This window comes from Simochromis diagramma, unplaced genomic scaffold, assembly GCF_900408965.1.
Source record: "Simochromis diagramma unplaced genomic scaffold, fSimDia1.1 OVJJ01000615.1, whole genome shotgun sequence".
In the NCBI taxonomy this organism is placed as follows: domain Eukaryota; kingdom Metazoa; phylum Chordata; class Actinopteri; order Cichliformes; family Cichlidae; genus Simochromis; species Simochromis diagramma.
In genome coordinates, this window is record NW_024386924.1 from 36001 (window position 1) to 49222 (window position 13222).

Sequence of the window (13222 nt, forward strand, 5' to 3'; positions counted from 1 at the left end):
CTCAATATGATTGTATTTGGTCCCCCTTTACAAGCTGGCTTTCTGTAACTTGAAGAACAGAGGAGTAATGACAGAGTGGTGGTGTGGGGATTGGTGTGCGAAGAAAGAATAGGATAACTTCCCTTTGTTTTGTTTTTTGTTGTTGTTGTTTTTTGTTTTGTTGTTTGTTGTTGTTTTTGTTTGTTTGTTTTTTAAACTATTTATTTATGTAGTTATCCTTAACCTCTGTTATTGAAGTTTAAAATGAAATAAATAAAAATTGTTGATGATAAAAAAAAAGTTTAAACTTCAAAGCTCATGCATACGTGCACATCCAGTGCTCAGTGTCTAATTGTGTGTTTGTGTTTTTACCTTTTTGCAGTAGCGTAGTGAAACATTTGGGCGGTGGATAAATAATGGAAAATAAAATTCAGACTACAGACAGCTTCAGGTGAGTACACGTGGTGCACAAGGACCAAAGCTCACCTTCTCAACCTGGACAAAATGAATTATTTTACACTGATACTGTAAACTGTTGTTTGTGTGTCAGGTTTCCATACATCGGAAACAGCTGCTGCATCTGTAATTCTGTCCATCCTGAGGAGAGTCCACACTCTACATCAGATCCTTGGCTCACCTATAATGACGCACAGGTGCTGCACACAACTGGATCTGCAGCTTGTGAGGAACAGCAGCACTCGGCCTACATCCTGTTTTACAAGAGAAACGTAAGAAAGCACAGCATTTCATCCTGAAGTGAGAGAATGGCACGCCAGCTGCAGCCTAATCCAATCTCTCTTCTTTTCTTTTTTCGGTGCCCAGACACCCTTCAGTTTCATCATGTCATCCCTAAAAATAGCTGTAGAGTTGGATGGAGGATTAAGACAGCAGAGAGCAAAAGAAACAGGTAAGAGCAGACAGGTAGTCAGAGTTAACAAAAACTTTTAAAGCCAGTGTAGCTTCTGTTTTGAACACATTTATTGATGACAATTTTACATAAATAAGCAGTGTGTTATACTGTTATCAGATGTGGAGTCTCACTAACCACTTGTGTCCCAAATACTGTTTATTTGTCTTAGTTACAGATAGTGAAATAAAAATGGAAAATGATTGTTTCATAATTGTATACTCAGCTTGGTCAAGACAATAATTCGAGAACGAGGGGCAGGATTTTGAATTGATGCCATTGGTGCATCTACTAAAGTTCTGGGGTCAGTTTGAATATCAGTGACCTTGACCTCAAGTTCAAAGGTCAAGTTTTCTGAAAATGTTGTGAATGCCACAACTCTGTGACGAGAAGTAAGTCTCCTAGGTCTTTAAATTTGTATATAGGTGCATCTACTAGGAAGTTGAAGGGTTGCACTGCGGGCCATCTGTAGAGGTGTAGAGTCAACAACCTGTCTCTGAATGTGGACAAAACAAAAGAGATTGTTGACTTCAGGAGAGCACAGTGAGGTCACTGCCCACTTAACATGAATGGATCCTCTGTGGAGGTCGTCAAGAGCACCAGATTTCTTGGTGTCCACCTGGTGGAGAACCACTCCTGCTCCCTCAACACCAGCTCCATAACCAAGAAGGCCCAGCAGCATCTCTACTTCATGCAGAAGCTGAGGAAAGCCCATCTCCCACCATCCATTCTCACCACCTTTTACAGTGGGACTAACGAGAGCATCCCAAGTAGCTGCATCACTGTCTGGTATGGTAACTGCAGCGTATTGGATCGCAGTACCCTACAACGGATTGTGAGAGCAGCTGAGAAGATCATTGGAGCCCCTCTCCCCTCCTTATAACACCCGCTTGCTGGAGGACCCCACACAGCCTTCAAACACACTCTTCACCCTGCTGCCTTCTGGAAAGAGGTCCCAGAACATCCGGGCCCTCGCTACCAAACTACGGAAAAGTTTCTTCCCACAAGCCGTCAGACCCCTGAACACTCAGTGACTGCACTGGCACACGCACACCTTCACACATGCCACTACCAAGCACTTATCTGCAGTATCTCACACTCATACACATACATACAGACACCAAGTTACTTTTGCACAATACTCAGCATTTTGCACATCTCCATTGTCATGTGTCTGTTTCGTCCTGTTCTGTCTAGTTTTGCACTGTTTTGTCTTGTTTATTTTTGCAATTTATGCACACTGCACTTTATGTAGTCCTGGGTTTGTCCGTATATGTCATATATAGCACCAGGGTCTCGGAGGAACGCTGTCTCATTTCACTCTGTACAGCACCTCTGCACGTGGTAAAAAAACACAATAAAAGCCACTTGACTTGACCTGTTTTGTGTAGCAGTTGCTTGGAGACGAGTACCATACAGTTCAAATGAGCATACATTCCAAAATATGCAAACTAGCCCCATACATCATAATGATGATGTTTGCTGTTCAGGGTATGAACATTCTATGCTGAAAGTTTATAAATATACAACCTTTGACTGCTTGTTTTCAGTTGAACTTTTGCAAAGCTGAGGAGATTTTCGCTGCGATCACATCAAGTCCAAAGATGTTTAAACTTCTTTTTCACAGAAAGGTAAGTTTGAAGAGACTCGCAGCACATTTCTATGAATATTTTCTTATGGTAAACAAGCATTTTTGAAACTTTTAAGGAAGCTTCTTGGATGATTTCTGTAAAAACTGAATTTTGAATCCAAATGAAGGATTTTGTATTTTCATACCATATACTTTGTTTTATGCCATTACTGATGTTGGTTTTCTTGTTTCTAAACAGAAACCACACAAACAAAACGTGGCAGAGAAGGAAATTCCTTCTACGTCTCATCAGAGGTAAAGAAGTGCGCCACTCTTTAATGCTGCTGGAGATATTTATAGCAGTGGTTTAGTTGGAGCTCTTTTATTTCCCTTTTATTGGTGTTTTGTATTTACATCTTTTTTACTACTTCTAGTCTTGTCTATAATTTATATTGATTCAGAGATTAGCGTTTGAAAATGTAGAGTGTAAATGTACAAAATACATGATTTTGTTCCATTACAGTTATTAATTTTTATCTGCAATCTCCAGCATGTACTTCTTGTTAAAAATTTCCACTTTGAAAAATAACATTTACACTTTTGTCCTCATCAGCATCCCGGATGCTTCTGTTGCTGAAAATGGTCAAAAGAAGAAGAGAAAATGGAGACACCTCTGCTGTTCCTCGGTTTGCTTTTACACAAACATATGAAATGCACATTCTCTTTAAATTGCACTTGTTAATTTAAAGTGACTTTACTTTTTTAATAAACGTATGTTTGTTCGTCCTCTGCAGCAAACTGACAGCGATGCAGAGGCAGAGAGCAACACTGTGAAGACACAAAAAAAGTGTCGCTGGTTTCTTTTTAAATTCTGGAAGGTATGTTTTATGGAAAGAGTCACTGTCATCAAGCATTTACTCATCACAGTTAAATGAGAAGAATTAAGAGCAATTTAGCACACAGCCATGTCCTCAAATTAAGTTCAAAGATGTTTAAACGGTTTTTTTTTCACAGAAAGGTAAGTTCGAAGAGACTTGCAGGATGTTTCTCTAAATATTTTTTATGGTGAATATGCATTTTTGAAGCTTCATGGATGATTTCTGTAAAAACTGAATTTTGATCAGAACCAAATGAAGGATTTTGTATCTCATAGGACAAACTTTAAAACTCAATTTAAGGCATGAATAAATTGTTTTTATTTTATTTAAAGATATTCCTATATATCTGCTTCATGAGCTGACAGCTCACTAAATTGATAAATAATATGAAATAATACCACATTTTCTAACTGGACACTTTTCATGGAGAGACCCACTTGGTATGTTTGTTTTATGCCATTACTGATGTTGGTTTTCTTGTTTCTAAACAGAAATTACACAAACAAAACGTGGCAGAGAAGGAAATTCCTTCTACGTCTCATCAGAGGTAAAGAAATGCGCCAGTCTTTAATGCTGCTGGAGATATTTATAGCAGTGGTTTAGTTGGAGCTCTTTTATTTCCCTTTTATTGGCATTTTTCTTCCACCTTGTGTATTTACATCTTTTTTACTACTTCTAGTCTTGTCTATTATTTATATGGATGCAGAGATTAGCGTTTGAAAATGTAGAGTGTAAATGTATAAAATACATGATTTTGTTCATGTTGGTATTCCATTACAGTTATTCACTTTTATTAGCAATCTGTATTAGCAAAATGTACTCCTTCTTATAAATTTCCACAACATTTACACTTTTCTCCTGATCAGCATCCCGGATGCTTCTGTTGCTGCCACACCAGCTGACCCTGAAAATGGCCAAAAGAAGAAGAAGAAGAAGAGAAAATGGAGACAGTTCATCTGCTGTTCCTCGGTTTGCTTTTACACAAAACATATGAAATGCACATTCTCTTTAAAATGTACTTTTTAATAAACTTATGTTTGTTCGTCCTCTGCAGCAAACTGACAGCGATGCAGAGGCAGAGAGCAACACTGTGAAGACACAAAAAAGGTCTCGCTGCTCTCTTTTTAAATCCGGGAAGGTATGTTTTATGGAAAGAGTCACTGTCATCAAGCATTTACTCATCACAGTTAAATGAGAGCAATTAAGAGCAATGAGGCACACAGCTATGTCCTATATATTTATATCAGGTAAGAAGCACCACGGAAAAGATCCCAGCAGACCTGAGTTGGGACACTTGGATTATGGAGCTTCTGGACCAAGAGAGTGGATGGGAGCATGTGTTTAACAGGTAAGAGAAAGACGTCCTCCAAAATGTTTCAACTTCAAAGCTCATGCATCCATGCACATACACTGCTCAGCATCCTGACATCTTTCCTAATTTTGTGTTTGTGTTTTTACCTTTTTGGAGCAGTGTAGCATGCGGTGGAAAAATAATAGAAAGTCAAACTGGGACTATAGACTGCTTCGGGTGAGTACACGTGGTGCACAAAGACCAAAGCTCACTTTGTCAAAGTGGAGAAAATGAATTCTTTTACACTGATACTGTAAACGTTGTGCGTGTGTGTCAGGTTTCCAAATATCGGAAACACCTGCTACATGAACTCCTGCCTGCAGAGCCTCCTCAACATTGAGGAGTTCATAAGAGACATCAGGCGTCAGGAGGTTTTGTGGAACACAGATCCAGAAGCTCAGCTCTTAAGGTGCGCTACGTCAACCTTCTACTTTCTTCAAAAACCTGAAGAACAAAGAGATCTAACAGCAGAAATGTCTGTTTACCCTTTCCTTTCTACAGAAGGCTCATCGATGTCAGGGACTGTCATGAGTCAACAGATTATGGCCTTAAAGATCACCACCTAAGAGCTTTTAAGAAGGCATTCAGCAGTCAAGCTCCTGAATACACCGGCAGTGCACAGAAAGTGTGTCAGCTATTTGGACATTTCGTTTTTTGCTTTACCTTCTGATTTTGATGTGCTGTTTTAAATCTCTCTGCTTTTCTTTCAGGACGCTCATGAATTCTTAACATTGTTCCTCAATGAGGTCAAAAGGCTCGCACCTCACCTGGAGAGGAACGCAGCTCTCCTGGGCCAAAGTTATACCTGCCCAGTAGAAGAGCATCACATTTTTAAAATGGAAAACATGAGGACATGCAAGAGGTAAGCCTGTCTTTCAGAAACGCAGAGCTGGTTGCAATATTTTCATATACCTCTTTTCCACCTACCTGATCTTTACTTTAACTACGTTACTCCTGAAATGTGTAGCTGTGGTCACCAATCATCACAGCAAGAGGACTTCACCAGCTTGTCTCTTGACCTTGTTCCAGAGGGGTCTATTATAAACATGTTAGAGACATACTTGAAGGTAAGATCACAAATTCCAATAGAGTTGTAGTGTCAGCAATCTTAACACACCTTTTTTGTTAGTGTTTGTGTGTATGTGTGTGTGCATATGTTGAGATTTCTTTCTACCATAAAGCCTGTTTTCTCTGTGCTGTTGTTCAGGAACAGGAAATAGAATTTCGCTGTGATTGTGGAGGGACGGCCTCAGAACTGAAGTCGTCTTTTGATACACTGCCGAGGTGAGTAAGGTCACATCAGAATTGATCGACTGACCAGGTTTCCAAACTGTGGCGCATCAAATATCAGAGTTTTTCGAGACAATACTTGAGCAGTCGTTTTCTCCCATCTTCTGTTTGTGTTTGACACTCATTCTTCTTATTTTCTACCTTGTTTGTGTTTTGTTTTTCTTTTCTGCCAGAGTTCTGATCTTGCATCTGAAGAGGTTTGGCTTTACACAAACCTACAACATTCAGAAGGTGGATGACCCCGTCAGGCTGCAGAGGGACTTGGTGGTGCCATCCAATCAGGTAAAAACAGACTGCAGAACGTCTCAGGCTACGTCCACACTAGCTCTGATAGATTTGAAAACTCCGTGTCCACACTAGCGTTTTCAGTCATTTTCAAATAGTTGTGCGTCTGCATTGAAACGGCCGAAAACGCTTACGTTCCAGTCCTGCGCATGCGCAAAAGTGAGTGAGAATTACAGAATTGGAAGAAAAGCTATCCGGAGCATGTACAAACTGATATTAATCTTTTTTAGGGCTGTCAAAGTTGAGAGCAATCAAAACAACTGCTGTATAATGCACTCGGCTATCTTTGTTTAATTGCTCACATGACTGCATCACATGACTAAAATGCGTCATCGTTTTAGAAAGTCTGCGTTTTCGAGTGTCCACACTGCGACGGGACAACTCCGTTTTGAAATGTATGCGTTTTCGAGAGCGTTTTCAAGATGCTGTGTTTTTCCTTGAGGAAAACGCCATCTCAGTGTGGACGGGAGGTCAAAGCGGAGAGAAAACGATGTGTTTTCAAACGAAAACGCATTAGTGTGGACGTAGCCTCAGCAAATCAGCTTAATTATGGCTCTGATGTGAGACTTTGTGAAACTAACACTCTTTGGATTTGTTCCTTCTCAGGGTGGTGGCTGTTATAGCCTTGTCAGCATCATCAGTCATTATGGAGGCACAGAGTCAGGTAAAACAACAGACTTGTTACAAACAGAAAATGAAAACTTGCTACTTTTCAGTGAAGGACTCACACACAAAAGCTTTTGATGTTCTAAGAAGCACTAAGTCAAAATCACTGTTTGCTTGAATCAGTTGACTTCCAGAAGTTGGATTCATTTGTCTGAATGTGATTTCAGGACACTACATCTGTAGTTCTGTCCATCCTGAGGAGAGTCAGCACTCTACATCAGATCGCTGGCTCACCTATAATGACGCACAGGTGCTCCACACAACAGGATCGGCAGCTTGTGAGGAACAGCAGCGCTCGGCCTACATGCTGTTTTACAAGAGAAACGTAAGAAGACACAGCATCTCATCCTGAAGTGAGAGAATTTTTAAATGTCCTGTTACCTTGTTAACCAGTTTTGTCTTCATTCTCAGTTCTGAAACAGGAAATGGAAGGAAGGTCATCATCATGCTGAGAAGAAACAACACTCGTCCCAGCCCACCATCGCACACTGGAGGACAAGTACTGGTAAGTATTGCCCTCAGGAGGAAGGGTCCTCCCAGAGAGCCTGGTCCTCCCAAGATTTCTTCCTCCAGGAGGGAGTTTTTTCTTGCCACCGTCGCCCCACATTCACTGGTCTCATCAGCAGGGACATTTTTAACATCTTAAGACCTGAACTCTTTCATGGCATGCATTTTTAATTTCTCTGTGCCATTTGGGTTGATTGGGACCTGATGAATGTAAAAACAAAGACATCAGATTCGGACTATCTTTTTTTTGTTTCTCAAAAAAATGAGATCCACATATGAGGACATTCATTTTAAATTTCAATTGAACAGGGGCAGTGTAATGTCCTCCCTCATAAGTGGATATCAGGTTTTTGAAGAGCAAAATTTTGTATTTTGGTCTCATAAATGTTATGTCCACATATGTGGACACCAGGTCCTAGGAGGTTAAAACAAAATCTACTAGTAGTGCACCACTACTAGAGATCGTCCTTTTCTAGACCAGTGTTTGGCTTGCTCTCTGGAACAACAAATTAGTGCTGTCAGCGTTAACGTCATTTTAACTAATGACGTTTACGCTGACAGCACTAATTTGTTGTTATTATTAGTAATATTATTATTAATGTATTTGTAAAATAAATTAAATTTAAAAGAACAAAGAAACTATTTAATTCTTTATGTTATTTTGTTTTATTAAAATCAAAATAACAACAAAACAAAAATAACTAATAAAAAAATATTAAAAGTATTCAGCAGTGTTTTGTGAAATTTGTAATGAGCCTTAGTTAAGTTGATGTCACAGAAGTTTCTGAATCATTTAGATTGTTCAACAAACTGATTCACTCAGGTAAAGATGGTAAGCTGGAGCAATGGTACGCTTGGAGTTCAGTTTAAGTTTTCAGACAAACATTCACTCGATTAGTTGCAGCTTCTGCTTTTAAATAAATGACATTTATCCTTGGATCATTGACAACCCTGTAGGGTGAAAATCTTTAATTGTACCTTTTATAACATTTTAACAAGTTACTGTCTCCTGCTGCATGTTTCCTGTTTTGGCTGAACTTCATCAGCTCAAAAAACTCACCGTGCTGTGGTGTACTAAATGACCTCATGTACAGGACACACCGAAGGCCGGTTTGCAACGTTTAATCAACAAAGTCAAGATCAGTTAACAACAACCGGACCCAGTGTTGTATATTTGTTTCCCAAAAGATTGAAATAGTGGAGAGAAATCAGGTTCTGAAACCATCCAGAAGACAAAGTCTCCAACTGGTTTGTGGAAGTCCAGTTTCTCCAAATTAATCAGCGGGTGAAATGTCTCTTCATGGATGGTTTTGATTCTGTTGTTGTTCACGAACAAAGCCCTCAAAGCAGCATATGAAAGAAAGTCATCTTTCATTGTTGTCTCCAGCGTGTTAAAAGAGAGATTGAGCTCAGTGATGAGTTTTGAAGCGGCTGCAGGGACTTCTCGAAGGTTTTGGCTCAAACAGTCGCAGGATGTTGTTCACAGTGGTGACACTGTTGACTGGTGATTGACAAGCACTGAGATACTAACATGACAAACACAAGAAACATCATGACTTATTCTCCTGAGTGCCTGCAAAACACAAACACAAAATCAAACTCAAAGCTTTTCTCTCAGGTGCTGGTGTGGCACAATCTAATGATAAGAAAGGTCATGCTAACAGCTTTTGGAGCACAGCTGCACAAAATAACAGCTTTTGGAGCACAAAATGCATTACAGGTAAACCCAGTACCCAAACATGTTAACAAGGATAAAGAAAAAATCTGAAACAAAAGCAGGTAGTGTGGTGATTTATGTTGTGAGGATGCTTTCACTCCCGTCAAAGTCGCCCAGTGTTGAGAACCCAAATGAGCCCAAAAACCTCAAGTGGCTGCAACCAACAGCGAACGTCAAGAAGTGAATACTTGCATGTTGAGCCAGAAACATGCAGAAAACCCAAAAGAGGCAAGACAGCACATCTTGGTGCCACTCAGGCAGTACGAACACCTGGAAAGAGGAGCCCACAGTTCAGACCCAAGGTCACTGGTAAGGACACCAGTCAGCCAGTTATAAGTCTAGTTTTAATTTTCATTTTAGTTAGTGTTATGGCCTGTCTAAGGGTGGCCAGACCATAATATAAGGGTGATCCACCCCTGTCTGACCCCAAGCAGCACATCACACAACCAGTACAATTTTGATGGTGATTTTTTTTCACAGTGATTGAATTCTAACAAAGGAAAGGAGCGAACTACAGCTTCGGGGTGGACCCCAAAACAACAAACAAAAGGGACCATATCTAAAGGATGTGCAAAACTTATTTATGAAAAGAATAAAACCAAATGACAATGTCTTATCTCCCTAACTAACAAAAACATGAGAAAAGGGTAATCGAATAGAGTGAACCATAGACTGTATAAAAGATAGCACCATTGCAACTTTACTGCAGCACTTCACCCTTTCACATAGTCCCAGCGCTTCTCTGTCATGTTTTATGGTGCTGCAAATGTCTTCAGTTGGTGAAAGGTCTGGACTGCTGGTGTCTTGTTGTGCTTGCTATGCATCCCTGACTCGTTTCTTCTTTCTGCATCAAGTAAGGAATGTAGTGAAAGTTCCCAAGAGGTTAAAAACACCACTGAAAAAATGCCATCAGACCTGAGTTGGGACACTTGGATTATGGAGCTTCTGGACCAAGAGAGTGGATGGGAGCATGTGTTTAACAAGTAAGAGTATAACGTCCCCCAAAATGTCCCTAACTAACAAAAACATGAGAAAAGGGTAATCAAATAAAAAGGCAGTCCACCCCTACATGCTCCTGTATAAAGAAACAGGTAACACAAAGCCTGCTGGTTGAGGTCCATGGCGGTGTCATCTTATATGTTGTCTCCAGGTCAAGCAGACAACATATAAGATGGATAGACAGACAGATTTCAAAATAGCCAGCTGGAATGTTAAGGGGTTGAATAACGGGATTAAGAGGAAGAAAATATTAACATATCTAAAGTTATCAAGAGTTGATATAGCCTTTATTCAAGAAATGCACATGTGCAAGTCAGAAGCCTTAAAACTTAAATGTTCCTGGGTAGGTAAAGTCTTTTCCAGTCCTGGAACTGGTAAAAGTAGGGGAGTGTCGGTTCTGATTCATAAAGCAGTTAGCTTTGCTGAAACAAAAGTAATAACAGATAAGGGAGGTAGATTTATATTGGTTTATGGACAACTACTGGACACACCAATAATTTTATGTAATATCTATGCACCTAATGCGGACATACTCGCCTTTTTTCATAACCTGTCACAGTATCTTTTGGAATTAGAAGGTGCACAAATACAGTGCATCCAGAAGGCAGGGAATATTCCTTTTACTCTCCGCCTCATAATGTTTATACTAGAATCGACTACTTTCTTATTTCTGAAGCCTTAGTGAATAACTCTATAGATTCAAGTATTGGTAATATAGTATTCTCGGACCATGTGCCAATTTTTCTATGTCTTGGAAATATTTTACAGATTCCTCAAAGCCGCAGATGGCATTTAAATGTGTCCTTAATTAAAGACTCTGGGTTTATTAAATTGATAAGAGATGAAATACAATTTTACAAACAGACAAATAATCGAGAGGACACTACATTGGCTACTTGGTGGGATGCTATGAAGGCATACTTAAGGGGGAGGATAATTTCTTACGCTTCCTTTAAAAAGAAGGCAGCTAACAAGAATATCATTACGTTAGAAGCCAAATTAAAGGCACTTGAGGCAGTACATTCCCATACAAAAGACAGAGTTACGTTGAATAAAATTGTTAAAGTTAAATATAAGTTGAATGTACTGTACAACAGAAAGGCAGAATACGCTTTATTTCGCATTAATCAAGCATATTGGGAAATGGGAGAAAAGCCGAGTCGTTTATTAGCATACCGTCTTAAACAGAAAGACAGTATGAACCATATCCCAGGCAGACGACAATCAACAGGGGGTTATTTCAGCTTCTATAGACAATAAATGATGGATTCAGGGCCTTTTAACCAGATAATCTTTTATTCTACACAATGTAGTTTTAGATGAACAGAAAATTCAAAGCATTCTTTACTGATTAAAAACCGCCAAAGCTTGCTACTACGACCAGCAGATTATAGATGCTCCAATTACAGTGGAAGAGATTACCCGTAAGCAATTAACAGTAGCCACTTAATAAAGCTCCAGGATTAGATGGGTTACCATTGGATTTCTATAGAGCATTTGAGGATATGTTAAGTCCCCTGTTGCTCGATGTTTATAATGAGGCGTTCAAAGTAGGCTCATTACCTCAGTCAGTGCACTCTGGACTTATAACATTTATTCTTAAAACTGGGAAAGACCCTTTAGACCCAAGTGGTTACCGCCCCATATCTTTGCTGAATTCTGACCAAAAAATCTTGGCAAAGGTCTTAGCGGGTCGATTAAAAGTAGTAATGGTGAAAATAATTCATGCAGACCAATCTGGTTTTGTTCCAAACCGCTATGGTTCAGATAATATTAGGCGGTTGGTTAATTTGCAAAATTATGTATATGATTCAGTATATCCAACAGTGGCCCTATCGCTGGATGCTGCAAAAGCTTTTGATTGTGTTGAGTGGGATTATCTGTTTAAGACATTATAAAAGTTTGGTTTTGGTGACAATTTTATTAAGTGGATAAAGATATTATATGATTCGCCTTCAGCGCGAGTATTGACGAATGGGCTCATATCTGTCGTGTTATTCAATTATACGCGGGTCCACTGTACGATTCATAACCACCTTTATTTTCTTGTTCTTCTCTGCCCCACATAACATAACATTCTATACAGAAACACACCGGTCTCGCCCTCTAGCTGCCATCAGCCTAACTACACTGACCGGCTGCATTAACATCTACTGTACAATGCAATTACACCACATCTCCCCTTTCTAGAATCAATGGGTAGACTACCATTGACTCACCAGACCTTAGAGGGTTATTCTGCCTCTGTGGCTGGAAGGTCTGGTCCTGCGCTTACCTGTAAGGAATACTATATACTGAAAATCTTAACTCTAATTAACCCGTTAAGTAACACAAATTCTTACATGCTAACTTGTCACACCCCCTGCATTTCCCAACTTCTGAACATGCATATTTGAAAATGACAACCTTTTAGCTTTTACACTTTTACCCATATTGTGCAAACAATACTACGAAAGAGGGGTATTCTTATATAAAACAGTCCTTTCCATCTTATCCGTTATAAGTCCAATCTGGTTGGTCTCACAACCACTCTACCGGATCTGGTTCTGGGTGTAGATGGAAGCTCTGGAGAAACTGTCTCTGGCATGTCCGTGGAGCACTGCTCCCCGGCTTCTGCAGATTCTGGCTCCCCATTATTGCTCTCAGTTTGGTCTGGAGAGTGTTTCATGGGAACAAGATGCCGACGATTCCGCCTAATTGTCCCACGAGGTCCCTCCACAAGATATGATTGTGGTGTGGAGTGGCTGCCAATAACGGTGCCGCTGGCTCTCTGGTCTGTTATCCACACTTCTTGGCCTGGAGTGAGCCTGTCGAGGCTGCGTGCGCGATGACGAAGGTTATATGACTGTGCCTCTTTAGTCCTCCTCTCCTTTTCCCTCCGGGTGACAACCACACTATCAGGAAGTGCGGGGTCTAGCAGAGATGGCAGTATTGGCACTGTGGTGCAAAGCCGTCTCCCCATCAAGAGTTGGGCTGGACTATAGCCATTCTGCAGTGGGGTGGCTCTGTAAGCGAGCAGAGCCAAGTGTGGATCAACAGCTTTCCGCAATAGATTCTTGACAGTCTTAACTGC

General features: G+C 40.2%; 1 protein-coding gene across 8 annotated transcripts; it reads left to right on the forward strand.

The window, feature by feature from the left end:
• Nucleotides 1-208: 208 nt before the first annotated feature.
• Nucleotides 209-11358, forward strand: LOC120736659 (ubiquitin carboxyl-terminal hydrolase 37-like). Of its 8 annotated transcripts, none has more exons than XR_005696566.1 (22): nt 216-430; nt 530-707; nt 802-886; nt 2437-2517; nt 2716-2771; nt 3070-3142; nt 3251-3334; nt 3826-3881; nt 4201-4303; nt 4389-4472; nt 4582-4682; nt 4803-4862; nt 4963-5094; nt 5187-5310; nt 5396-5547; nt 5653-5752; nt 5893-5969; nt 6149-6257; nt 6867-6924; nt 7094-7251; nt 7338-7431; nt 10005-11358. XR_005696566.1 is itself a non-coding variant. In XM_040036916.1 (22 exons), exons 5-22 carry the CDS (start codon nt 2491-2493, stop codon nt 7341-7343), a joined length of 1560 nt encoding a protein of 519 aa, XP_039892850.1. In that variant the 5' UTR covers nt 216-430; nt 530-707; nt 802-886; nt 1541-1675; nt 2437-2490; the 3' UTR covers nt 7344-7960. The 8 variants fall into 8 exon arrangements, 7 of the variants coding, with proteins under 7 accessions (XP_039892854.1, XP_039892850.1, XP_039892849.1 ...); XM_040036916.1 differs by lacking the exon at nt 10005-11358 and adding an exon at nt 1541-1675 and having other exon boundaries at nt 7338-7960; XM_040036915.1 differs by lacking the exon at nt 10005-11358 and having other exon boundaries at nt 7338-7960.
• The last annotated feature ends 1864 nt before the right edge of the window (nt 11359-13222 follow it).